Raw genomic sequence first — 27821 nt, 5'->3', positions numbered from 1 at the left:
CCATTTTTATCTGATGCTTTAAATCCTTTTTTGCCTTCTAAAACATTAACAAGATTTATTTGTAAAGATTTTCAAAAAAGGAATAGTAGGAAAAATACTTGATAGTTTAAAATATGATTTCATCCTAGTTTTCACTAACAATTCATTTTCACTAACTAATTCATGTTGAATTCTGAGAAATTATTTTAATGTATGGAATTTATTTATACATTTATTTATGAATTTCTGTACTCATCACTGTAATACTGCTATATATATATATCTGACTCACATTTCTCACAAGATTCCTTCAAATATCAGATAAGAGAAAGAAGAAGAGTGCTTTGAAAATTGTGGAAAATGTACTGGGTAAATATAGGTTATTAAGACTAATGGTAAAATTACTGTTAATATTACTTAATGCTGAGAAGGGTGTGGTATTATTCAGTAACATTACTGAGCTTGCTACAGTAGTTAACAGTATTATTTTCAAAATATTTTCCAATCTATCCCACAATATTTTTTTACCTGTTTTCAGCTAGTCAATATTTTTGCATGTACACTTCCAATATAACACAACTGTTTATCTAATAAAAGATGTTTAAAAGGATCATTAATATAATATTTGGATCACAGATGAGCTGAGAATCCTTTAAATCTTTCTCTGATTTATAACTCTCTGATTTTAACACTGTGGTAATAAACTTTATTACACTGAAAATAAATCTATACATATGTTTATATTTCATCTGACTATTCTTCTATAACTATTTCATTATTCAGCTTTTGCCTTTTAGAGTATCTTCTTCAGACAATTAAGAAAATTTATATGTCAAATGAAACTCTTCAGCAACATAATCATGAACTTAAAAATGTCTCCACTGATAATTAGTTTTAATACCACAAACCACACAGAATTAAGATGAGTTGGCTTGGAATTACATATGCAAATTCATACAACTAAATATTTCTTCAGCAAGTTTCCATTGAGTAACTATGGTGCATAAAGCAGTAGGGAATATATCAACTATTTAAATCTGTAAATCTTAAATTTTAAATAAGACATTTTAATGTCAAATTGAAGATCCACAACGTAACTAGTTACAGAAAAAAGATTAAGTGTGAAGGCAGAGAAAATAAAGATAAATAGATAATATTTGGCTATTTTTATTAAGTTGTACAAAAAAAAAATGAACTTGGGGCCCAGGAGAATAATTTTAAAAATGACATTTTTTCCTAGTATGGTAGACATTGAAGTTTAATTGAAATTTGATGTATAAAATTTATCAGGACAAATATTTCATATTGAGCCCTACTTTAAAAAAATAAGAATCATTAAAATGAGAAATTATTAAGAATAATTACATTATAAGATATGCTAAAACCCAGTATATGTAAACTAGCAACCCACGGTATTTATAAAAAATATTTAGATCTCTGAATGCATTTTTCCAAAGAATCTACATTATAACTTTTTATTTCCTAGGCCAGCCTGGAAGTATGATACTAACATAATCTAGCTGCCATATATAGGAGTGATTCTAAGTGAAATGCTCTTATTGCTCAACTCTGAAGAATCATATTCCATGCTTGGAAATCAAAAGTTATACTTTTATCAGTTTCAAGAATTGGTGGAACCTCTGCAAACAGTGATGAAGTCTCCAACAGGTTGAAGGATACAGACCGGTGAGGCTTTATGGGCATGTTGGACATATCTTTTAGTGTTGCCTCATTGACCAAAGACTGTTCTGTTTCTTTTTATTACCACTGCTCATTATGTAAACTGAACACTCTCCTTCTAAACCAGTGGTTCTCTACCAGTGGTGATTTTGCCTGAAATGTGTGGGGACATTTCAGGTTTTCACATTAGGGTCTGGGGACGCTAGGAGCATGGGAATGATCTAGCCTAAAATGTCAACAGTGGTGCTGTTGAAGAACCGTGTATGCATGTGTGCATGGGCTCATTGCTTAGTCATGTCCGACTCTTTGTGACCCCGTGGACATCCACCAGGCTCCTCTGTCCATGGGATTGTCCAGGCAAGAATACGGAGTGGGTTGCCATTTACTCCTCCAGGGGATCTTACCCACCCAGGGATTGAATCTGCACCTCTTGTGGCTCCTGAATTGCAGGTGGATTCTTTACTGCTGAGTCACAGAGGAAGCCCGTTGAGGAATCCTGATCCATATATACAACAAAATATACTTTCATCACAGCTTTGTCTATTCTGTTTTTTCTTACATCTTGAGGAGAATCTAACAGTATAATATATTAAAACAAAAATAACAAATAAGTGAGACATTTCCAAAATAAGTGATGTAAGTTGGCATTCTACTTAATAGATTGCCAATGGAACTTTTTCTCCTTTCATCCTCATGGCCAGTCTTTATGATTATTATTATTAATCCTGCCCAACTGGACTTCCCTCTGTTAGTCTCAGAACTGGTCCTAAAGAATACTGATAGCTGCATTAAGATGCTATAGAAACACAAGTATTCAGAATAAGATTAATTTTAGTTCAGGGGAAAAAACCCAAACTTGCATTCATAGATTTCATTAAGAAATAGTAAATCTTCCTTCTTCATTAAGAAATAGTGTTTGAATAGCTGACCATTAAATGCGGAATGGAGAGTAGGAAGAAAAGATGTGGGGATGAAATGACAGGATAGAAGTAGCCAAGGAGACTAGGGCAGTGCCAGAGGCATGGAAAGGGTTGGAAGTTAGCAGAAAGGGATTCATTGTATTTCTTCCTCACTCTTTCTTTGCAGGTTTATGCTGCCCTGTGACAGAGTGGACAACCAAAGACCGGAATTAGGAATGAAGGTTTTGAGACACCTTCAGCTTTGCAGTCTTTACAGGACCAAAGGGAAATTCTCAGAGATAACCAGGGGAAATGAGAAAAAAATATAAATCTATCACTTAGTTAAGGCTGTGGACAGTAGAGGCATGTAGGACATGCCTAGACACATTAGAAAGTATCTTTAAAAATACCCTAGCAATAAAACTACACTGAATATAACATTTTCTTGCTTTCGTTATTCAAAGGCACCCTGGAATATAATACTGTCTTGAAATCACATCATTCAAATGAATTGTGCTTTTCTGATTGCTGAATGCAAAACAAAGGTTGTTATTATTCTAAATTTTATCAGACTTTTGGCCAAACTAAGATATTGTCTTAGTATTTTTTTATACATGCAATTCAAATTAAATGAATGCTTTCCAGTCAAACTTCTCATTCTATAGAGAAGTATGAATTATCTCCTTAATATTTCCTAACACATTGTAACATTAATTCCCTTTGAAATTTTGATTAAACCTCAAAATATATTTAAACTCCTCAAAAGATAGACATTTATTTTTCCCTGATATCATCATGCAGTTCAAAGCCATAGCAAGGACCACAACCAGAATTAATATAACATATGTTATTCATTTATGTATCCTGTAATAAAAATAAGAATACAGAGAGAAAAAAATACATGTTGCACTGAGATTCTGATTCAGTACAGAGAACAGATTTCAATGCCTCATAATAGTCAGATTTTCCCATGGAAAACATAGATGCCTGTGGAATTATAAAAATCCTTCTTATGAAGTCTGTTCTTAAAATATCTTGACCAAATAAACTATCACAGGGAATTAGATCCAGTCTATAGAACTCTTCAGTATATAACCCACTGCATGTGGCACTCATATTTAAAACAAGTCAGTAAATAACACTTGGAGACAGACTAACTCAACAATGCAAGATTCAGAACTAATGATTAGGAATGGCAGCTATAATACAGTAATAAAAGAAATTCAATTTCGGAATATTTATCTCAGGCTTAAATCTAAAATTACCTTGTAGAAGTTTACATTGTCTTGAATAAAAGTATATAATTAATTAAAGAATAAAGGCAGGTGAAGATAAAGGGCAGGTTTACTAAATCACATTCCATACCAAAGATTATAAACTGGTATTTTAACTTACAAACATAGCTCTATACCAATTATGAAGTTTAAAATACTGAGGGATGCCATAAGTAATTAGTTTGGGTAGTCAAGGTTTAAATTACATGACACATCTCTTTTCAAACTAAAAGGTCAAGCTTCCAAATTTAATAGCATCTTTTCCCAGTAATCAAAATCATCACAATACAAATACTGGTTTGGCTATAACATCTTACAGAAAAACTCAAACGAACATTTTATCCAATTCAATACAATGAGCTTAGCTAATTAATTAGTTAACATCACTACTATTATGTAAGAGAAAAATTTATATTTTGTGTACTATAATTGGGTGGCTTTGTAGTAAGAGAAACAGAATGACCCAAACAGAAATTTCAAGACAGACTGGTAAAGATAAAAGTTTAAATATATGATTGAAAAAAAGTTCTATGTAAATCAATTAAATCTATCCTAATAACTAATAAGTTAGTTATTCCCCAAATAAATTGTCCATTTTGAATTATAGTATACATATTTTTGTAACTTGATTCAACATTCATTTCTTAACACATTACTGACCAGAGGTATTAGTTTCTGCAAAAAATCCCCTAGTCAATAATGTGTTAACAGAACTATGCTTTTAGTAAATGTGAATAAACGATGAGGGTAAAATTCTATAGAAGATAAGATGATCTTTAAGTTCAGAGATACATTATGTAGCTAGGGAAAGAGAAAAGATATGTTTAGAGAGAAAGAGATTTTAAAAATTCAAGACCATCTGAAATATTATTGGAAATCATGAGATATTAACACATTCTGTATAAAAATGCTACAAAACTTTTTAAAAAGCAATAATAATCAAAGTTAGGTAATATGTAATAAACCATAATAAGACATAGAAGTTGACCCCAATATCTTCAAGACCTTCTCAATTCCCATAACCCTTTAAAGTCAAATTAGGTATAAGAACCTCATGAGATTTCATTTGGGACAGAATCTTGGATCCTGGATCTAAGATCCTTGGATCTTATCTGTGAGGAGGACTCTTTCAGTTTATTACTTAATATGATGATGTTTAGGCTGGGTAGTTACGGAACAGATACTTAGAAAATAAGTAAGGTGACTGGTGAAAAGAACAGTGGGGTGTGTGTAGAAGGAGACATTAGATAACAATAGCGCACATTTATTGCATGCTTAATATGTGCCAGGCATTGTTTTAAGTGCTTTATATATATCAACTAATGTAATTTTCATCACAACCCTATCAGCTATGTCGTGTAACCAAATTCATTATAAAGATTAAAAAACTGAAGCACAAGAAATTAAGAATTTGTTCAATACCACCCTCAGTTAGTATGTGGGAGAAAATACAGATCATGTAGAAATAAGGAAAATAAGAATAATTTGGATTAAATGAGTTAGAATTGAATCCATATTGATGAATTCCCTATTGCCTACTACAATAATCAACATATTTCATGAAGTTTCTCTCTGGAAAAAGATACTAAATCTGAGTCAGATATAGTCATCTACTGAAGAGGGAAAAAACCCCCAACTTTTGTGATATTATGATAAAAGTATTTTATATATTTACTTACCTGCTTCTATACATTGTCAATACATACAGGATCATCTATTAATGTGATATTTAATGACTGACTTTCTTGGAAGTCTGGAGGTTTGTCAGTACACAGACTCCTAATTCTTTCACCTGTTTTAAGAAGCAACTATAAAATTATTTTGTAGTTCCTCTAGTAGACATCTGGGTAAAATGCTGAATTGCATATTCAATTCAGATTTTTTTAAAAGTACTTTATTCATCCCAGCAATGAGAGAATTAATATTTTTTCTATACATATACTACATTTTTAGTAAGTTCTAAAGCATGACATGTCCCTAATTATTTAAAAGCTATATTGAGAACTTCCCTGTGATCCAGTGGTTAACAATCCACCTGCCAATGCAGGGTACACAAGTTCAGTCCCTGGTCTGGGAAGAGTCCACATGCCACAGGGCAACTGAGGCTGTGAGCCACAACTGCTGAGCCGGTGCGTGAGAGCTCACACTCCACAAGAGAAGCCACCACGATGAGAAACCCACTCGCCACAACTAGAGAGCCTGTGCACAGCAATGAAGACCCAGCATGATCAAAACTAAACACATTTTTAAAGCTATATTGACTTTCAAAATCTATTTTGTTTGGGCTATTTTCTGTACTTAAACATTGATCACCTTAATGCACCATGAAGCCATGTGAAGTAAAGCAAATATACTATTGATGGGACTCAATACATGATACTTCAAAATATCGTACCTTGAGTATTTTAAGCGGAAGGAGTTCTAGCAAATGGGAGAAATGGGGAGTTCACGTGGACATTCCATCCAAGCCTCTCCCCTGAAAGTGATCCTAGCACCCTCAGGTGAGAGACACCCTTCCTATATCTGAAGGAAAGGAGCACTCTTATCTCTGAATACAAAGTGAAGAGAAGAATCCAAACAGACTCCATTAAATTTCTCCCAGTTTACTATACATACTTTGTATTCTTTGACCTATCTACCACACTTCTCCATGACTGTGCATTCTTCATTAAACCTAGCATAAAACAATTGGGATTTAACCATTTCTTTAGATCTTCATTTCCTTAAGAAGGCTCCTGTGTCATGTAAAACTTACAATAAATCAATTTGAATGCTTTTCTCTTGTCAGTCTGTTTTTGGTCATTTAATTTTCAGAACCAGGCATGGAACTTAACAGGGTCAAGGAAAACTTTGTATTCCTCTACACTACCCATAAAATTAAAAAAAAAAACAAAAACAAAACTATTAAGTGACAATTTTGACTCTGTAATGTTTACACATTTCAGTTCAGTTGCTCAGTCGTGTCCGACTCTTTGCGACCCCATGAATCACAGCACGCCAGGCCTCCCTGTCCATCACCAACTCCCAGAATTCACTCAAACTCATGTCCATCGAGTCGGTGATGCCATCCAGCCATCTCATCCTCTGTTGTCCCCTTTTCCTCCTGCCCCCAATCCCTCCCAGCATCAGAGTCTTTTCCAATGAGTCAGCTCTTCGCATCAGGTGGCCAAAGTATTCGAGTTTCAGCTTCAACACCAGTCCTTCCAATGAACACCTAGGACTGATCTCCTTTAGAATGGACTGGTTGGATCCCCTTGCAGTCCAAGGGACTCTTAAGAATTTTCTCCAGCACCACAGTTCAAAAGCATCAATTCTTCGGTGCTCAGCTTTCTTCACAGTCCAATTCTCACATCCATACATGACCACTGGAAAAACCATAACCTTGACTAGATGGACCTTTGTTGGCAAAGTAATGTCTCTGCTTTTTAACGTGCTATCTAGGTTGGTCATAACTTTCCTTCCAAGGAGTAAGCATCTTTTAATGTCATGGCTGCAATCACCATCTGCAGTGATTTTGGAGCCCAAAAATATAAGGGAATGGTTTACACACTTCAGTTCAGTTCAGTTCAGTCGCTCAGTCGTGTCCGACTCTTTGCGACACACTTAGACACACACAAAACAAAGTCTGAACACAACTAAAATTAACGAAGCAGACAAATGGTAAGAAATCTCTCTGTGTCCACAAGCTAAAATAACTGGTTATTTTACCCAGAGAATAACGCATGCCCTCTGAAGTAACATTTTTGAGATCATAGTACTGCAGTCTCAGGAAGAGATAATCACAGATCTATCGTGTCAGTCACAAATAATACAAGTCCTTGCTTAGGCTGCTATGCAAATTTGGATTACTGTTTTGATAGATAAAGCATGAAAATAGTGCTATCAAATAGTTTTCATTAAGCACAAACTATTTTATTCACATTTTATTCAAATAGTTTTAAAACTAGAGTCCTTCAGAAAATTAATCATTCTATGAAAAATAAGGGCAGCAAAATATTAAAACTATCTTGGAAATTAACATTTTATGCATACATATACACAGAAACAATCACTAGTTCTATGCATTACTAATACCAGTTTTAATTTTCTAGGGTGTAATAATATAAGCCAGTCATATAGGCTAAGAGAAACTAAACATTCCATCACTGCAGCGTCCTATAAATACTATACATGATTTCCATAAACAGAGAAAAGGGAAGGGGATGTGTAAAGAATGTGTATCGGAGATTACTGGGGGTTAAGTAAACTAAGCGTATAGTTCAGATTCCGGAAGTTGATTATACTCAAAATGTAACTATTAACATGTAGTGTTTACCAGATGAAATTCTGAGAAAATATCTAATCTTACTGGAAATTCTAGGGCTTACTTCCAAGCGTTACTTGTGCTTCACAAATACCTAAAGTTTCCTTATTGATTTGTACTTTGTAAAGAAATATTTCATAACAACAGAGCATATTCATTAAAGGAAAGTTACCCAGCCTGAATATTTAGTTTAACAATAGCTGTAGTTATGTCAACTACTAACATTCGTTTTCCTTTTGGCAGCTAAGCCCATAATTGGTTTTGCCTTCTTAGTGGAAGCTGTTTTCTAATGACAGTGATTTTCAGCCTGCAGCCACCTACTCGTCCCCGCTCTAAATGCGTTCTGAAATATGCTGGCAGATTTGAATGGCACTAGAAACATGTAAGAATTTGAATTTCCAGTAGGATAGCTGAAAACATAAGAGGAGCCCCTTTACTCCTGATTTCTACATTCTGAACATGGTCTATAACAAACAGTAATAAACTGTGACTTCCAACTGGAAGTTTTATCTAAAATAATCATCTCTTCACATTAGTCACAAATCAATTACCTAAAGAGCAACAAGTAAATTACTTATAGAAATAAGAATATACCAGGGCCTCATGCCATTTTTTTAAAGAGCTACTTGAAAATATTACCCATAAAAGAAAAACATTGGTCATCTATATGAAAATTATCTTACATCCATTTACCTTCTCAAAGTTTTTAACTCTTCAATAGCCTCTGAATGTCACTGTCTCCACATCCTCTAGGACTTTGCTTCACTTATCCCTTCTTTTATAATGTTTTAAAATAACTTCATTTTTATTTATTTGGCTGAGTGGGATCTCAGCTGCAGCACATGGCATCTTCATTGCGTCATGTGGGATCTTTTGTTGAGACGCACAGAATTCTCTAATTGTGGAGCTCAGGCTAAGTAGCTGCAGTGCAGGGGCTCTGCTGCTTCGGGGCATGTGCGGTCTTAGTTCACCAACCAGGGGTCAAACCCCTGTTCCCTGCATTGCAGGGTGGATTCTTAACCACTGGACCACCAGGGAAGTCCCAGTTTATCCCTTCTTGCTTCCCTTGTAGCTTGGACAGAAAAGCGTCTGCCTGCAATGTGGGAGACCCGGTTTCGATCCCTAGGCCGGGAAGATCCCCTGGAGAAGGAAACGGCAACCCACTCCAGTATTCACGCCTGGAAAATCGGGCTAAAGTCCATGGGGTCGCAGAGTCGGACACAACTGAGCGACTTCTCTTCACTCTTCAAACTCTTTATATCTTGTATCTTTACTTCTGGTCCTTCCTACAATCAGGTCACACAATTTGACCACACACACATCTCAACCATCCTTCCTTCACAAACTCAAATAATAACCCACAGTCACTTTCTCCAATTCACCTCTTTCCAATAGCAACCACTTTAAAGTGACTTCCACCACCACACACCCACAGCAGACACATTTTTTCCTAGCTTTATTAAAGATGTAATCTCTAAATCCAATTGCTATTTTTGGAACTGATCTGACTTGACCTCTTTATAAGATTTTTGTTGTGGCCTTTTCCTCTCATTATTGTAGTAGTCTGTTCCTTTGACTTCATAACTTTACTCTTTCTTCCTTTCCCTTTCTACTTTTCAGTTCCGACGTGGCCCTTGCTTCTGCATACTCAATAAATGTAGATGTCATGCAGGGGTGGCCACTAATTCTTTGCAGCTTTTTCCATTGAAACATGGAATCTATTTCTTTTTCCTTGAATAGACCTTGGGACTAAGTATGGCCAATAGAATGCTATGAAAACCACATGTGCAAGTTCTAGAGTCCAGGCTTCAAGAAATCTTGCAACTTCGCCTTCTTCCTCCTGGAATGCTGTTCTGAGACCACTGTTTAATGAAAAAACTTGAGATGAAAGACCACATGGAGAGACAGGGAGATCCAGCCATCTCAGTTGACCAGTTGACCCACTGGACTCTAAGACTTGACTAACTCACAGTGGCTCATGAGAGAGCTCAAGTAAAAACCAGAATAACGATCCCAGTTTACCCAGAAAATCAATCCCAGTTTACCCAGAAAATCAAAGCAAATAACGCATTGCTGGAACTTACCTGGTAGTCCAATGGCTAAAACTCCATTCTCCCAATGCAAGATGCCCAGGTTCTATCCTTGGTTGGGAAACTAGATCCCACATGTTGCAACTAGACCCCCACATGCTGCAACTAAGACCCCATGTGGCCAAAAAAAAAAAAAAAGTTGTTTTCAGCCACTATTTTTTATGATGCTTTTATTATCAGTAAATGATAACTGATACAATATGTATCTTCCAGGTTTTTAATGACTCATTTCTTGTCTCACTATATACACAGGACTGGAAAAGGTCAGTTTTCATTCCAATCCCAAAGAAAGGCAATGCCAAAAATGCTCAAACTACCACACAACTGCACTCATCTCACATGCTAGTAAAGTAATGCTCAAAATTTTCCAAGCCAGGCTTCAGCAATATGTGAACTGTGAACTTCCAAATGTTCAAGCTGGTTTTAGAAAAGGCAGAGGAACCAGAGATCAAATTGAAACATCTGCTGGAACATCAAAAAAGCAAGAGAATTCCAGAAAAACATCTATTTCTGCTTTATTGACTATGCCAAAGCTTTTGACTGTGTGGATCACAAGAAACTGTGGAAAATTCTGAAAGAGATGGGAATACCAGACCACCTGATCTGTCGCTTGAGAAACCTGTATGCAGGTCAGGAAGCAACAGTTAGAACTGGACATGGAACAACAGACTGATTCCAAATAGGAAAAAGAGTATGTTAAGGCTGTATATTGTCACCCTGCTTATTTAACTTATATGTAGAGTACATCATAAGAAACGCTGGGCTGGAGGAAGCACAAGCTGGAATCAAGATTGCTGGGAGAAATATCAATAACCTCAGATATGCAGATGACACCACCCTTATGGCAGAAAGAGAAGAAGAACTAAAGAGCCTCTTGATGAAAGTGAAAGAGGAGAGTGAAAAAGTTGGCTTAAAGCTCAACATTCAGGAAACTAAGTTCATGGCATCCATTCCCATCACTTTGGGGAAACAGTGGAAACAGTGGCTGAATTTATTTTGGGGGGCTCCAGAATCACTGCAGATGGTGATTGCAGCCATGACATTAAAAGATGCTTACTCCTTGGAAGGAAAGTTATGACCAACCTAGACAGCATATTAAAAGCAGAGACATCACTTTGTCAACAAAGGTCCATCTAGTCAAAGCTATGGTTTTTCCAGTGGTCAGGTATGGATGTAAGAGTTGGACTATAAAGAAAGCTGAGTGTCAAAGAATTGATGCTTTTGAACTGTGGTGTTGGAGAAGACTCTTGAGAGTCCCTTGGACTGCAAGGAGATCCAACCAGTCCATCCTAAAGGAGATGATCAGTCCTGGATATTCATTGGAAGGACTAATGTTGAAGCTGAAACTCCAATACTTTGGCTACCTGATGTGAAGAGTTGACTCATTGGAAAAGACTCTGATGCTGGGAAAGATTGAAGGTAGGAGGAGAAGGGGATGGCAGAGGATGAGATGGTTGGATGGCATCACCGACTCAATGGACATGGGTTTGGGTGGACTCCGGGAGTTGGTGATGGACAGGGAGGCCTGGGGATAAGAAAGTAAAAATATTGTGAGCGAGGTTCAAGAGGGAGTGGATATAGGTATATTTATAGCTGATTCATGTTGTTGTACAGCAGTTATCCTCCAATTAAAAATAAAAGAAAGTAAAAATAATCTAGTCTTTATACAGTAGAATACATAATCTCATGGAAGTCATGACCATGTTTGGAAGTAATTTCAACCAAAGGCAATGAGTGAAGGCTCACTAAGATGATGGCAGTGAAATGCTGTATGAAGAATGAGTGGGTTTAACATAGGATTAGTCAGCTTGAAGCTCTTGGCTGGGAAACTAGTGTGTTTTGCCTTTAAAGTCCCATTCCAGGTGCAGTATGTTCCATATTAATCAGTCCCATATGGATGTCAGGTGGGATGGGAGTAGGCTGGATGAAAGGCTGCTTTCAATGTGCGTTGTGTCCAAACACCAGGTGTTTGGAGGTGGAATATTTGGTAACATCCAAAGTACACCCCTTGAATATTTTTACTCTTCACCCTCATGGTCTTTGCTCCCTCAAATTACTCTTGCCATTTTTTTCTTTTCTTCATGATGATACGACTATATTCCTATTTACTCACAGCCCAAATTGTAGTTATCATTGATTGGGCTTTCTTCCCATCCTGATACTTTCTATCATGCCCTCCCACTCAGTTTTGAATTCTTTTAAGTTCTGTCTCTGTAGTGATTCCTATAACTGTAATCTCTACCTGAAATTTCTTGTTCATTTACTGTTTGCTTACTGTCTGCCTGACCACCACGGCACTATAACCTCAATAAGAATAGAGAGATTGACTGTCTTTCTCACTTTTTTATCTGCAACACATAGAAAAACGTGTGGCACACATCTTAAGGTAAATAAATATTTTTGTTGAAAACATAGATTTTATTATGATGTTTTAAAATACCTGCCTGTATTTTAATTATTTAAAGTATGCTTGTGTGTCTACCGAGCAACAATTTCCTTAAAGTAAGGTCCATGTTTGATTCACATTTAATCTTAATAATGCCCCCAAAGAAAGAGGTTCATTTGATAGTTTTGAATTTTTAAAAATCATCAAATAACCATTATCTTGAGTCCAAACAAGGGAAATATATACAAGTAGATGCCAAATCTGATAGAGTGGGAGAGTTGAGAATGTTTTATTTTCAGATGCTAAGGTAGATAATAAAGCAATACTATTATATGCTGAGACTACATAAGGCATTGCATAGCAAAAGCTGCCATTTTACTTTATTCTCTAAACTGCGATTAAGCAAGTTCTCCTAACTAAAAGTAGAACCACTAAAAATGATCATTAAAAAAAAAAAAAAAACTTAGTCTAAGTTCCATGCCTATTATTAATTCTAAGAAAAAGTTCTTTGACTTTCAGTACCAAAGTAGAAGAACAAGCAGTCAAGAAATTAAATCTAATACTTTGTGGTTGCCTGCTATAAAGTGCCTGACTTACTGTGCATTAAAAATGGTAGAACTCAAAGGTCCACTATAGTTTCATAAGTGCTTTTGCTGCTGCTGCTGCTGCTGCTGCTAAGTCGTGTCAGTCGTGTCTGACTCTGTGTGACCCCATAGATGGCAGCCCACCAGGCTTCCCCGTCCCTGGGATTCCTCAGGCAAGAACACTGGAGTGGGTTGCCATTGCCTTCTCCAGTGCTTTTGCTAATTGTGTACAATTCTTTTCTTCTTATGAGATTGTAGTTATTATATGTCTACTCCATGGAGACATCCATGGTTGTTCAATAGCATCTCTCATAGCTTCCAGACAAAGGCAATTATGTACAAAGCTAAAAATACACATCTACAAGTTCTACTCTCAAAATCTGTGGGGGTATGCATGCTAAGTCACTTCAGTCATGTCTGAGTCTTTGCTGCCCTGCAGACTGTAGCCCGCCAGGCTCGTCTGTCCATGGGATTTTCCAGGCAAGAATACTGGAGTGGGCTGCCATGCTCTCCTCCAGTGGATCTTCCCAGGCATCAAACCCATGTCTATTGTCGCCTGTGTTGGCAGATGGGTCCTTTAGCAATAGCACCAGCTGGGAAGCCCAAGAAGGTCTGTGGTCTCTCTCAAGCTGATTCACTGCTAAGAGTTCTTACATATCTCCTGTTAACCATAACTGCAGGGAATTCTAGAAGGACTGAAAAAAATCAGAGTAAATGAGGAGCATAAGAGTAACCAAAGACATCTTAGGTGGCTATCAAATATCTCAGTCATTGGTTGAGACCAAGTATATACTGTGTAGTACATCAGTAAAACCCAGACACAAAATTCCTACCAGTTATAACCATAATTAGTGAGGATGAAAATTTGTTGAAATTGTACCACTATCTGCATTAGTAGAGCTAAAATTTAAAAAGATCCACAAAATAGTAGAACAACTCAATTCTATAAACTGATAGACTGACCAGTTTAACATGATTATTAGAATAAACATCAGTCAATTAAAGTTGACTGTAAGTCTATTACTGTTATATAAACACATCCTTAACATTTTTCTCAATTGTAAAATATTGTTTTCACCAACGCAAGCAAGATTCTGGATTCTTGCCAAACTGACCCTTTTTCTGCCTGCTTCCTGAGTTCTTCTCTTTTGATCACCCTGAGTCATTCTTAGCTTTGTATGATTCAGTCCTCTCCCACCTCTCTTTATATACGTTGTTGTGTTCCCTTCTCTTGTCCAAGCATGTCACCTGACTGTGGGAGTTTAATAAACACTAATAAACACTATCTAATTATGACAATGCTCCTTTTATTTTTCTCCATTTACTTCTCTATTATGCATTTCTATTTAGAGTCAATCAAAACCATTTAGTGAGCAGCTACTTTACAGAGGAACAGCCTTCCTCACCTCTAAAAGATTATACTTTCCTTTTTTTAAATTGTAGTATAAAGATTATGACTTTATTTACCCTGTCAATGATAGTTTCCCATGGAAGAGTGATTTTTAGAAAACAATTTCATGCATGAGCTACTATAGTGCTGTTTTCTCAATTAGGAGTTTAATCTCTTAGGAATGAGGTTGTGTCTTTGCATGTTTGGTACAATTCAAAATACAGAGTTTACCAGTCCTGAAGAAATAAAATAAAATGATAGCTATTCCTAATATTTTTACATTTGTGCTACTAAACTTAAAATTGTGCTTAGCAAATACTCAATAATTCTTAGATATTATAATTTATAAACTAATTATGTCTCTTTATAATTGAAAATAAACCATTTGACTTTTACCATAATGTTACCTTTCATGGTGGAGGTTATGTGGCAATGCATGAGATGTTTAAGTAAAATAAAATTACAAGAAAAAATCTTTCTTTCAATTCCATTTTTAAAAGTTTTCTTGAAAAGGCATAAAAAGCAGGACAAGAAAATTGAATTATATTCTGCAGAGGGAATTTTAAAATCACAGAAGCTTGAAACATGCAAGACACCTTAAGTATCTAATTCAGTCTCTCATATTATTAAACAAAGATAATACTAAAATATTCAAATTATGTATCATTTCATTTTAGTTAAAGTTCACAGAGGCACATAAAGAACTGTCTCTTAAACTATGCTGAGCATTGCTGCATGCTAAGTCACTTCACTCATGTCTGACGGCAACGCTATGAACTGTAGCCCACTAGGCTCCCCGGTCCATGGGATTCTCTAGGCAAGAATACTGGAGTGAGTTGTCATGCCTTCCTCCAGGGGATCTTCCCTACCCAGGGAGGGAACTCATGTCTCTTGCGATCCCTGCATTGGCAGGAGGTCCTTTACCACTAGCGCCACCTGGGAAGCCCTATTCTATACATTGCAAAATCATTAATCATCTCATAATTTTTGCTAAGATGAGGTGTGACAATTAAAGCTAAAACTGTCAGAATTGAAATATTTCATCAAGATCCAAAGTTAGTACTGTGCAACATTTATATACTTATTTTTAATTACATTTGGTAATTTTTGATGTTACCTCTTTGTATCTAGGGAAGAAAAGAGATCAGTGGTGATCAGGAAAAGAGACCAGAGTTCTAGTGAGTCAAGGTTGAAATTTTGAAGCCCAAAATATCATGTTTAGGTATTAAAAAATTAAGATATACTTCATAACATATTTAATCCAAGAGACTTGAACAAGGAGTGAATATTTACTGAATTTTTACTGTCCTAGTACTGTGCTAAGTTTTTATTTATATTCAGATTTAATCCAAATTCTTCATGGTTTACGATTAACTCTGTTTTAGAGATGAGAAAAATAAATACTAAATAAACCATGCAAAATAATGGTTAACAGGATGGATTCAAATTCTGTCTCTGCCACTTACTAATTGTTGCACTACTCTGGGTCTTAACTAATGTACGAAACAGGGGGAAAATTCGTACCTTCTTCACAGGGCAATTTTAAGTATTATGTAAATTACTTAGTGCACATAGTAAGTGTTTTAAGATGTGTTATAAATGGATTTACTCTGAATCTAATGAAGTTGAGGCATAAGGGCTTCCTCATTTGCACAGTCACATTCCGAGGCCCCATAATGACTTTAGTGTATTATTAATCATAATTGTGTATTTCCTCTACTTAAAAAGCAATCTCTTCAACTGTCAAACTTAACATTTTGCCTTTGCAGGATAACTGCTTTACAGAGTTTTTCTGTTTTCTGTTAAAAAAAAATTTGCCTTTGCTTGCTTTTGTTACTGTTATTGTTGTATTAGAAAGATAAAATAGGGACTGTCCAGGCAGTCCAGTAATTAAGACTTTGCCTTCCAATGCAGAGGGTTTGGGTTCCATCCCTACTCAGGAGAGAAGATACTACATGCCTTGAGGCCAAAAAAACCAAAACATAATACAGAAGCAATATTGTAACAAATTCAATAAAGACTAAAAAAAAGATGCACACAACCAGTGATGGCAAATCCGAGATAAGACCTAAACTCTAGGTGACTAAAGAAATGGAGTTCTCAATTAAGATTACTTTCTGCCTATTTCTAGCATTGTCCCGTTGTCTCATAACTGTAATTGTCTTATACAAAGAGCATAAATCCTCCTTTCATGTGAGAAAACAAACAGTTCCCCAATTGTATTGCCCTCTTGTCTCCACAGAAGGAGGAAACGTGCTACATTCAGCAGTGGGGTCTAGAGTAGCCAGCTACCGTCACCCGCCAAACCTAACTCACATACATTCATGGCTACATTCAAGGAGCATGAGCGGAAGTGAAAGCATCCCTAGAGAAGAATGAATCACCCTGTGCCTTGGTTTGTTTTTTACCAGGAGTACAGTAAAAGTCTCTTACAGCCTCTATTTCTCATAGATGGCCCTTAACCATCTGAAAGCAAGGACTTGGGCCTAGAAGCAGGGATGATGAGAGGTCAGCCATGAATTTATGTATTCATTCTTTGACTACCCATGATCTGTTCACCACAAATGTACAACTCTGATGCAAATGCTTTATGGGGACCAGCTGTATTTGGAGAGTATATGAATTCATTTGTTCAATCAACAGGTTTTATTGAGCACCTACTCAATTTTATCTAGAAAGAAACAAGACAGGAGAGGTCCCTGATCTCACTGAGTGTATACTCTATGAGAATTTTTTATAAGTATCTTAAGTCACTTTACTTATAAAAACAGAGGGTATTCTAGCCTGCAGATATAAACCATTGAGAGTAATTTGCCTTGTCAGTCAGCATATTTAATACCCATCACTCATTTTTGTTCTTGAAATAGTTCACTGATCACTGCCAATGCTAAACATCTCCCTAAGACTCTATTTCATTCACACAAGTAATTATTACATACTTTGCTGTTGGGTGACCATTTGCATTAGTAATTACTTCAAATTACAATCAACAGATATGCAAACTTTCTCTAAAAGGTGTAGCCTTGCAATAGTCTCCACAACAATTGAATCACAATCCATTTTTTAAAAAAAGAAATATAAAGAAATCAATGTTGTATCTGTTATGCATGTTTGGCCAAATGGATATCTTTTAAAACTCCTAAGCAAGTATACACTAAAGAACATTATTACACAGAAGTATGCTGAATGTTTTCCGGTCACGTGTACACAATGCAGATGGCATGTTGCCTTGTTTAAGGAAGCCAATATGTTACTAAGAGATTTCTTATCAAGGACTGGCATCCACATTTACCTGGAAGAGGTAAACTCATACTACTACTTCAACTTTCTTCAATTTTTAGAAATAAAATCAAAAGAAGAGAGCCATAGTTTTGTGAATTAGAGCTGTTATCAGATCTACCCAAATATATACCAAACAAATAACATCAAAACTTTCTAAGTCATACAGTCTAGCTAATAAAAAGGCCATATAAATAAAACTGTTAACCAGCTACAAACTTTTAAATACTTAAAAAAAATCCTTAAGATTTTCATCTGTACATGTTTCATGAATTAATATGGTGCATAATAAAGCATCTTATGTACTGGGCTCTAAGTTGGCTTATAGTTTTTTGAGTAACAATTCAAGATTTAACCTAGGGCTCAATTTCACCACAGCCACTGCTCTCAGGGTATTTTTGCCAGGGTTAGAGAATTCCAATCATTGTTCCTAATGCACTGTCTGTCTGCTGCCAAGTAATAACTGCTTAAGTTACCAGGTATCATCAGGGGAAATCTCTTTCAGGAACACCTGGGAACTGAAAAGATGTACGTACTCAAATATCTGGCATTTCTCAAGTCAGTTTCAGGGGCATTTCAAATACTTACTGGAGGTTAGACAAAATAGAACATGATAATTTCCTGTTTTACAGAATTCATAAATTACCATACTTCTAATTACAAAAAGAAAACATCCGGCTTGCCAGCAATTTCTATCATGAGCACAAAACTTAATTCTTCCTTCTGATGAAGTATTTGTGGCATGCAGAGCTTCAGAGAGCAATATGAGGCACCTGGTTTTAGAAAACTTGGTTAGATATGTTTTCATTCATTTAAAAGCAAATTTTAATGCAAATTATATGTCAATCATAAAACAATATAGCTATGTTATTTACTACTAATAATTTTTTTTACAAAATATTTGGAGACTTTTGATTTCAAGTTGATATTAGGACAAAGCTTGTTATCACCTCTGATAAAGGTATAGTAAAATGCCAAAGGAAAGACAAGTTGTCTGAATAGTGCATCCATGCATGCTAAGTCACTTCAGTCATGTCAGACTCTTTGTGACCCCATGGACTGTAGCCCGTTAGCTTCCTCCGTCTGTGGGATTCTCCAGACAAGAATACTGGAGTGAGTTGGCAAGGCCTCCTCCAGGGCAGCTTCCCTACCCAGGGATCAAACACGTGTCTCCTGCATTGGCATGAGGGTTCTTTACCACTGGCCCCACCTGAGAAGCCCAGGTGAATGATACCTAACGATAATTATAAGGTCTTATTCACACAATTAGACTCTTTCATAATTATTGTGAATTTTCAGTGAATCACCTGAAAAAAGTATTCTAATTTTATATTTCCAATAAACGTATGAAGTACTGCTTTACAATGGCAATTTTTTGCTTCTAGCAAGGTTTGGTAAAAAGTCCAACCAATTCTCTGCCCCCAAATTTTACTAAACACCAAGGAATTGTAGGGGTTTCCAAGGTGGTGCTAGTGGTAAAGAACCCGCCTGTCACTGCAGGAGACATAAGAGACGCAGGTTCGATCCCTGGGTTGGGAAGACCCCCTGGAGGAGGGCGTGGCAGCCCACTCCAGTATTCTTGCCTGGAGAATTCCATGGACAGAGGAGCCTGCCAGGGTCACAAAGAGCTGGACAAGACTGAAGTGACTTAGTACAATACAAAGATAAGCACACTCACAGATGGAATTTATATGAATACCTAAATATGTTAATAATCTAAATTCAATTATTGAATGTTCATTTAAATACCAATGAATTCACACTTCATTATTTGCTTCTCTGGAGTTTCTATGAGAAACAAAAGCCACCTGGCAACTTTTAAAAAACATTTTCATAAACTTTAAGTGCTCGTTGAAAAGAAAATATCTAGACTCTCCAACATTTTTATTCTTTATGTGAACAAAAAGTTGCATAAGAAGGTAATCCTCAATCTTTGGGATTCCGTCACAGGACATTCTAATTATTATTGGAAACAAAGTAAACAGTCCACTTCCTGAGACCAAAGGGTCTTCTGAAAAGTGTACTCTTCCTGTTAAATATTATAACGATCAGAAAGTTGTAAAACAATTATTCTGATTGAAGCATAAAGATTTTAGATTGGCTCCATTTCTTTTAAATATTTACATGAAAGTTAGAAATGAAAAGCATAAAATGTTTATGTGTCCAAATAAAATTGTTTTGTGACCAAGTATTATCCTCAGTATTCCTGAAGACTATTTTCCAGTTTTTGAATTGACTGATTCTTAACATTTAGAAAATATGTTCTGGTAGGGTAGGATTAGCTTAGTGTTCAAATCCATATAATTTTTTTGGCCATCTCCCTGGTTTTTGGATTGCATCAACTGTCAACTAATCCTTTATAGAGTATTCACATTTATATAATACCAGGTGATATCAGACGATGACGAGAGAATAGAATGTTGCCATGTTTTTTTATTTGAGTACAAGTAACACTTTTAGTTTATAAAACTACATAAACAGCTGTACTATATAAGTCCATCACGTGTCGGGCACTTTTCTGAGAATAGAACCAATGGGGAGTAGACAATGGCGGTGGTCAGTGATGGACAGGCAAGCCTAGCGCGCAGCAGTCCAAGAGGCTGCAAAGAGTCGGACATGGCTGAGCGACTGAACCAACCGGGGACCAGCCCGATATGGCTCTACCCTCCTCAACATTTACAGGGCATGCTTTCTAAAAGTTTCTATGCTTCATACTTTGAAGTTTCATTTGTTTTTCATCTGTCTTTAACACTCTCAAATATCCATGTATTATGAGACTACTGACAGAACTACCTTAAGAGACTCAGTCTTGGGTGATTAAATATCATTCTATTAATAAGAGTGAACAAAACTGAAAAGAGAGAGAACATGATGGAGAAAACTTCAATAAACAAACTTTCTTCAAATTTTATGATCTCAAAATCCTAATATTCCCTCCAAAAATCCTCATTTTTTCCCTGCCGACAAAGATAAAATAATCTTTTAACTGCATACACTTTATATCACAGTGTATACAAATACATTGCTCAAATTCTTCCTTTACTTTTTACAAGGAATTGTATACTATGTACTTGAAGAATGCATTGGCTGTTATCAGATAACTGTTTTATCATCAAAGAATGAATCAATCAAAGGATGAATCACCTGTCATTTAAGGAAAGTTATTTGGTTTCATGTTTTGGAGTATAATTATTTAAATCATTATAGAACTCAGGAACTGAAACTGATAAACTTAATCCTGTAACTAAACTTCACTTGTAGTTTCACCTTTGAGAATATGGAAAGACAAAACAGACAAAACAAAAAAAAAATCTCATCTATAGCAAAACTAAACCTTGAAGCAAACAAACATACATTAATTCTCTTTCAATACACCACGTGGCTTATTTAGCTGCTTAGTTGGAAATACCCACAGTTTTACGTCCCAAGTCACCTCTGTGGTTTAAGTGTTTCTTAAGGATTGGAAAAACACAAATCTTTAATAACATAGTTATTACAGTCATTACAGATTATTACCACTTTCACCAAAACACATGTTCATAATAAAGCATCACCTTTGATTGCTTCAATACCATTCCATTTTCTCAGAGCAACTTAAAATACTATTAAGCTTCCCCGTCTTTCATTGTCTGCTTCCACTTTTCCATAATTTTGCATAGAAAAGGTCATATTAAAATGTTCATATACTCACCTCCCTGAAAAAAAGCCAGTTGTATGGGTAGATGTTGAAGAGTCAATTTGAGGCAACGGAAGTAGACATGGGTGGGGGGAAGTCCCAGGGGTGTACCCAGTTTTGTTGTACTGTTATTTGGCGTACCAATGACAGAATTCTTGAATTATTTAAAACACACACACACACAAATACAAAACAACTCTGATCTACAGGGGTGCTATTCAGAAAGATCACTATACCAAAAACATAACTTGTTTCATAACACCATGAACTTTCCCAAAGTAATCTTTGTATATCTTTACAGCATTAAACAAACACACTTCAGAAATAATGGTACTGAAATACCCTTCAAAAAGCAGTAAGGATTTTCTTTTGGCATAGGGAATTGTTTGAAATAATTTTTAATGCATCAGCAGTACTAAAATACAAGCCTATTTTTGATAACTATCACTACCATATTTTTAAAGACTACCCTGGTAGCTCAGATAGTAAAAATTTTGCCTGCACGCTGTGCAGGAGACTTGGGTTCAATGCCTGGGTTGGGAAGATCCCTTGGAGGAGGGAATGGCTACTCACGCCAGTATTCTTGTCTGGAGAATTCCATGGTCAGAGGAGCCTGGCGGGCTACAGTCCATGGGATTACAAAGAGCTGGACACTGAGTGACTAATACTTTCACTTTCTTTAAGATACATTTAACATATACATAGTCTTATTAACTATCAGAAATATTTGTGATATGTATTCAAATTATTAGATAATAAAACATATTTAGAAAGTTTGATAGTACTGATTATTGTTGCTTTCATTTCTTAAGTTACTTTAGTCAACTTATAATTTAGTCAAATTTTAAAGACACTTGGAAAGAGATAATGACAGTGTTTTTCAAGTAGACTTTCAGGCCCAAATTAAAGTCTAGAGATTGACTTTAAAGTTGTACCACTATAATGTCATGCAGACCCTCTAAAATAATCATATCAATTCCTGCCATGTAATTACATTCTTTCAAATTTATACTAAGTAAATTATGGCAAGTACAAACAAGCATGAGAGAAAAGTTGTGGAAAAGCCCTTGTGTCAAAATATATTTAAAAAGTAAAGCCCATCTCTACAGTTACCCTCACATTTTTTTAGGCATAAAAATGTGGTATTTGAGTTAATAAAGTATTTAATAGGACTGACACACACATAAATACATATCAAGAAAAATTTGCATGTATGTGAAATACATATATTTACACTATGGGCATTGCTGGCTTGAAAAATGGCAAATCAAATCAAATAGTAAGGATTAAGGAGGACATCTGTTTGAATCCTTTTTCAGTGCCTAAAATCACCTAGTTCTCAAAGATTTTCGAAAGAATGAGTTCACAAAAAGTTTCTCTACAGAATATTTTCACTTTGGGAACTTTCCAGGTTTCAAGAATGCCCCACTCAAAGGGGAGCCAAAGCATTGTTTCCAGATGATATCAGCAGTTCTGTTTTTTTTTTTTTTCTAATTAGTAGCTAATAAATTCTAGTTCTATCTTCATCTAATACATTAAAATCCTGTCTGACACAAAAGAAAACTTGCCATTCCAGTACTATCAAATAAGCAAGGCAACAAGCACAAAGAGCGGGATGCTGGCGGTGGAACCAGCAGTGGCCAAAGGAAGAAAAAAAGGAGTTAAAAACATCATTTTTTATTTTCAGAGATCCTTCAACTGCGGTCACTGCAGTCACTGCGACTGCAACAATATCGTTACCAGTGGAGTACAAATACAAGCCCTGAGTCTACAGGACTTTATTCCCCCAAGAACTTTTTTAATCAGAATCTAACTACCACAGTGCACATACTTTCACACAGAAGCTTCCGAACACACACACGCTGAACTTTTACCTGTTTTTATGCCGAGTCTTTAGCAAGTTTCTTCCAAAGGGAGCCATGGTTCGCCAGGCCAGCGAACAGCAAGGATGATATCTTAAAGTTCTCGGGGCTGAGAGTGGGGGTGGGATGGGGTGGGGGGGTTGGATTTGTAGAGTGGAGGGAGGAGAACTGGAAGCTTCCTCTTCACCTCCTCAGATGCTCCTGGTTTCTTAGCTCATTAGTAGCCGCCTAAAGAGAGCGGCTGAAAGTTGTGCAACTGCTGCTTAACTTTGAACTGCGGGATTGTTGTGACTGCTGCACCTTTGGAGACCTGCCCAGCTTCAGCCTCCAAGAAGGCGTTTGGAGGCAGGAAAAGGAAAAAAAAAAGAGAGAGAGAGAGAGAGAGAGCAAGAGAGGAAGGGAGGGGGACTGTATTGTGTTCTGTAGTTATTTGCAGACTTGCTAAACTTTAAAGAACTGCCAACCCCACAGGCATGATAATACCCACGAATGGGAATTTCACTAGTTTTGGAAACCACCCCCTCCCCCGCTCTCCACACCCAACCACACAAGGTGTAGTGAACACATACAAAAGATTTAAAAGTTAATATCCCCCACCTCCCAGCCAGCTCCAGTCTGTGAAAAGTAATCTGACCGAGGCCAGCAGGAGTGAGGCTCTAGAATTCTTTGCCTACCGATTCGCCACAAAAATCCCTGCCTGGGGTTTCAGACTTAGAGGAGCGAAGCTGGAGCCTGGGTCCTGGTAGACTCGAAGACCACTTGGGAATCTGAGCCCCCCGAGTTCAGGAGGTTAAGAGGTCCCCAGCTCCTCCACTCTTCCAGTTCATCTTTCAAAAGTTGGAAGACCTGAAGGACCAAAGAGCTCCAGGGCTGAAAGATCGCAGCACGGGCACAGGAACCAGTCAGGGTTTGGGGTCTCGACCCCGCCCCATCTTTGTCATTGACTAGCCCTTTTAGAGTTTGAAGGAAGAGCCAACTGTTTGCTCTCACCCCTGGACGAGTAAATTGAGACAGGACGCGCCGGGCGCTTTCTGGGAACGGAAGTGTGTAGTGCTGGTCGAGGGGCTGGGGGCATCTCCCGGTCCCGCGCAGGCTCGAACCCGGGACCCCGGCAACCCGTGGGTGCCGGGCGGGCGTTGCTCGCTTGCGCAAAACACCGTGAGAAACAAAGCGCTGTCCAGGGGCGAGGCCTTGCAGAATTTTCCCAAGACATTTTTGTTCTCAGATTTCATTTCCACCCCTCTCCTCCGACTCCCCTCTCGTCTACCACCTCCTCGCGCCACCTCCTGCCCGCCCCCAGCCCCTCCGCTCTTCTGATCTTTGCTTGGAGGAAGGGAGGGGGGAAAGAAAAAAATCAAAGCACTGTGGCTTCAGTCTGAGTAACACTTCAGGCTTGTGGATCTCTAGCCCTCAGCAAAGGACATGAAAGGCTCATACTTTCTTTGGGAGCACACTCCTGACCCTCAACAAAAGCACACCGAAAAAAGGGTGATCTCAAAGTTTTCTATAATTTTTATATGCACTGATTTATACTGAATTCTACAGAGCTCAAAAAACTATTTTCCAAAATTTACTATCATAATTCTTACCTAGTCCTCTGTGCTGTACATACATATATGTATTTTATATAGCACTATTATTTAAAATTTATTATTTGTAATTGTACATAAATATTACAAGCCACATATGTATCCCTAATTGTTATAAGTTAGCTCATTTATTACAATAGCCAGTGCTTTAATTCCATTCAGTTCGGTTCAGTCATTCAGTCGTGTCCAACTCTTTGTGACCCCATGGACTGAAGCACTGATAGGGCTCCCTTACCTTTTATCTACTCCTGGAGAATAGGATAATTTTTTAAAAATACAGTCATCTTTTAAATGCATCTGTGGCAATGATGCCAGAGAAAATCTTTAAAATACTAACAGTAGTAAGTATTAATGACATATTTTGTTTTATATGTTTATATATATACATATTAATTTATACCTGTATGGGGCTTCCCAGGTGGCTCAGTGATAAAGAATCTGCCAGCCAAGCAAGAAACTCAGGTTTAATCCCTGGGAAATGGCAACTCACTCCAGTATTCATGCCTGGGAAATCCCACGGACAGAGGAGCTTGGCAGGCTACAGTCCATGCGACTGGAAAGAGTCAGACAGGACTTAGCAACTAAACCACCATCACCACCACCGCCATACACATGTATGTGTGTATATATGTGTGTGTATATATATATATACATACACACTTTACATGCAACATAAATAAAACAGTCTTGGATATAATTCAGTTTCAGTCCTTCACTTTATTTTATAAACACATCCCCCCCCCAATGATACTATCATGGAAACTTGCCCAGTTATTCTAAGTTGTTCAAAATAGAATCCCCTAAAGCTATACTGTTCACTTATTAACAATGGCTGCAGCCAAGTTGGAAAGAATTTTGCATTTACAAATATCCTTGCGTTTCCTGGAGCTTCAGTCCTCGACCCTTATTAACATTATTTATATATGTAGTTTTCATATAAAACAATTTTTAATAGAGCAGTTTAATGGAACAAGAGGAAACAACATTATATCTTTATTAGCATAATCTTATGTTGAGTTTCATGTTAGCACAAATGAACCTCATTTAGGATGTAATTATTCCTCACATAAAATATTCTAGTAATACTATTTATGACAAGCTCTTTGATACATGAGAATTAAACACAAAGGATTAATATCCCTTAGATATCAAAAGCTGAAAGGAATCGAAAACATGGTCACTTTTATCTAAATAGAAATGCAAGCAAACAATAATTTGAAAGAAAATAACAAAACCATGTTTTTAAAGAACAGCTATTAACCAGATATTATGTAGATAAATTGAAATGAGATTTTATTTTTCATCTACCAAATTGCCTGATTTTTAAAATGATAATGCTCAGCTGTGTTAGTTGATGGTCAGAGTATTCTACTCGACATAAATAGTACAGATGGTCATATCCCTGATAGAAATGAATTTGGCTATGTACATCAATAACCTTTAAAATATTTGAACTTTTTTATCCAAGTTTTTCCTCATAAGAATTTTTCTTAAGGAAATATTCAATTTCATTAAAAGGCTCTGTTGAGAACTAAATAAAAAATTACACGTGAAGTGTTGACACAGTATTAGACAAGGAACTGTGTATTTTTCTTTATTAGGTAAAAAGTAGTATAAAAATTATCTTATATTGAAAATAAGGCAAACTAATGACTGCATAGCCATTCAATGATATAGAGGAACTTTTTCTAACAGTTCCTCTCAAAGACTATCCAGTTCCCTGGAAGAATGAGATTTTTTGAACTTACTATTTACTACTGATTAGGCCCAAACTCTGTGAAATAAGGGCTTAAGTTGTATAAGAAAAAAGAAACAGAAGAAAAGAAAGATGCAAGTAGAAAGATAACTCAAAAGATTATAGTTTTATTGCCCTGTGAGACATCAACCAGTTTTACATCTAACTTAGAACTATTTCAGCCTTCTTTCTTTAATTCACTAACTATTAATATATATGACAGTCCTTCCTATCTGCTTTTGGACTGGCTTTACAATTCTGTTGAATTCCTCACTAATACGTTAATCATTGACACTTGCACACTATATATTAATATTTGCATGAGATTCATACAGCTCAGGTTTTTGAATAATATACTTTAGAAAAACTCTGAGCATGCATCTATCCTTTTCTGAACCAATGGGAAATCTTCATAGCAAAAATATGGTTAACTACCTGTACAATCCCTATCTTCATTAAAAATAAAACGTGTAAAATGTGTTTTGATGGTAGAAAATGGAATCTTCCTCTAATCATAGTTAAGTATGCAGCTCAGCCAAAATAAATAAAAATAGTATATTTCCTTATATATTTAAATTAAGATGAAAATCAACAAGGAAGATGCTGCATTATACTTGACAATAGAATGAATGTCCCCCTGACTCATATGAATGCTGTGCAATCTGTGGTTAAGCTGTCATCAGCAGCTAAACTGTTAAAACATGCATTCTGATAGAAAGGCCTGCTTTAGAAGGAGGTATAACATGATATTTGTATGAATTTGGGGTCCAGTTTATTCAGAGCCTCTCTTTATATTAAGACTTTTTTTTTTTTTTTGGCTGGACCATGCAGGATCTTAGTTCCCTAACCAGGGATCTAACCTGTGTTCCCTGAAGTGGAAGCATGCAGTCCATTGGACCACCAAGGAATTTCCTAGAGAGTCTTTTTTTTAAACAGAATTGTCCCAATTTTATTGAGATACAATGGACATATATCACTGTGTTTAAGGGGAATGGCATAATTGTTTGACTGACAGGTATTGTGAAGTGATTACTACAGTAGGTTTAGCCAGCATCCATTTTATAGAGAAAACAAAAAGAGAAAACAAAAAAAGAA

General features: G+C 36.4%; 1 protein-coding gene across 1 annotated transcript in view; it reads right to left on the bottom strand.

Moving 5' to 3' along the window:
- The window catches only part of RASSF9 (Ras association domain family member 9), a 32754-nt gene extending 9035 nt beyond the window's left edge, over positions 1-23719 (bottom strand). The window contains exon 1 of the mRNA XM_040234473.1: positions 23415-23719. Coding sequence (XP_040090407.1) covers positions 23415-23461 — 47 coding nt within the window. The 5' untranslated portion in view covers positions 23462-23719. The remainder of the gene's footprint in view (positions 1-23414) is intronic.
- Positions 23720-27821: the final 4102 nt, after the last annotated feature.

The sequence above is a fragment of the Oryx dammah genome, unplaced genomic scaffold (assembly GCF_014754425.2).
Source record: "Oryx dammah isolate SB20612 unplaced genomic scaffold, SCBI_Odam_1.1 HiC_scaffold_29, whole genome shotgun sequence".
Taxonomy (NCBI): Eukaryota; Metazoa; Chordata; class Mammalia; order Artiodactyla; family Bovidae; genus Oryx; species Oryx dammah.
The sequence above is the reverse complement of the archived record's forward strand: the minus strand, read 5'-3'. Positions and strand labels throughout refer to the sequence as shown.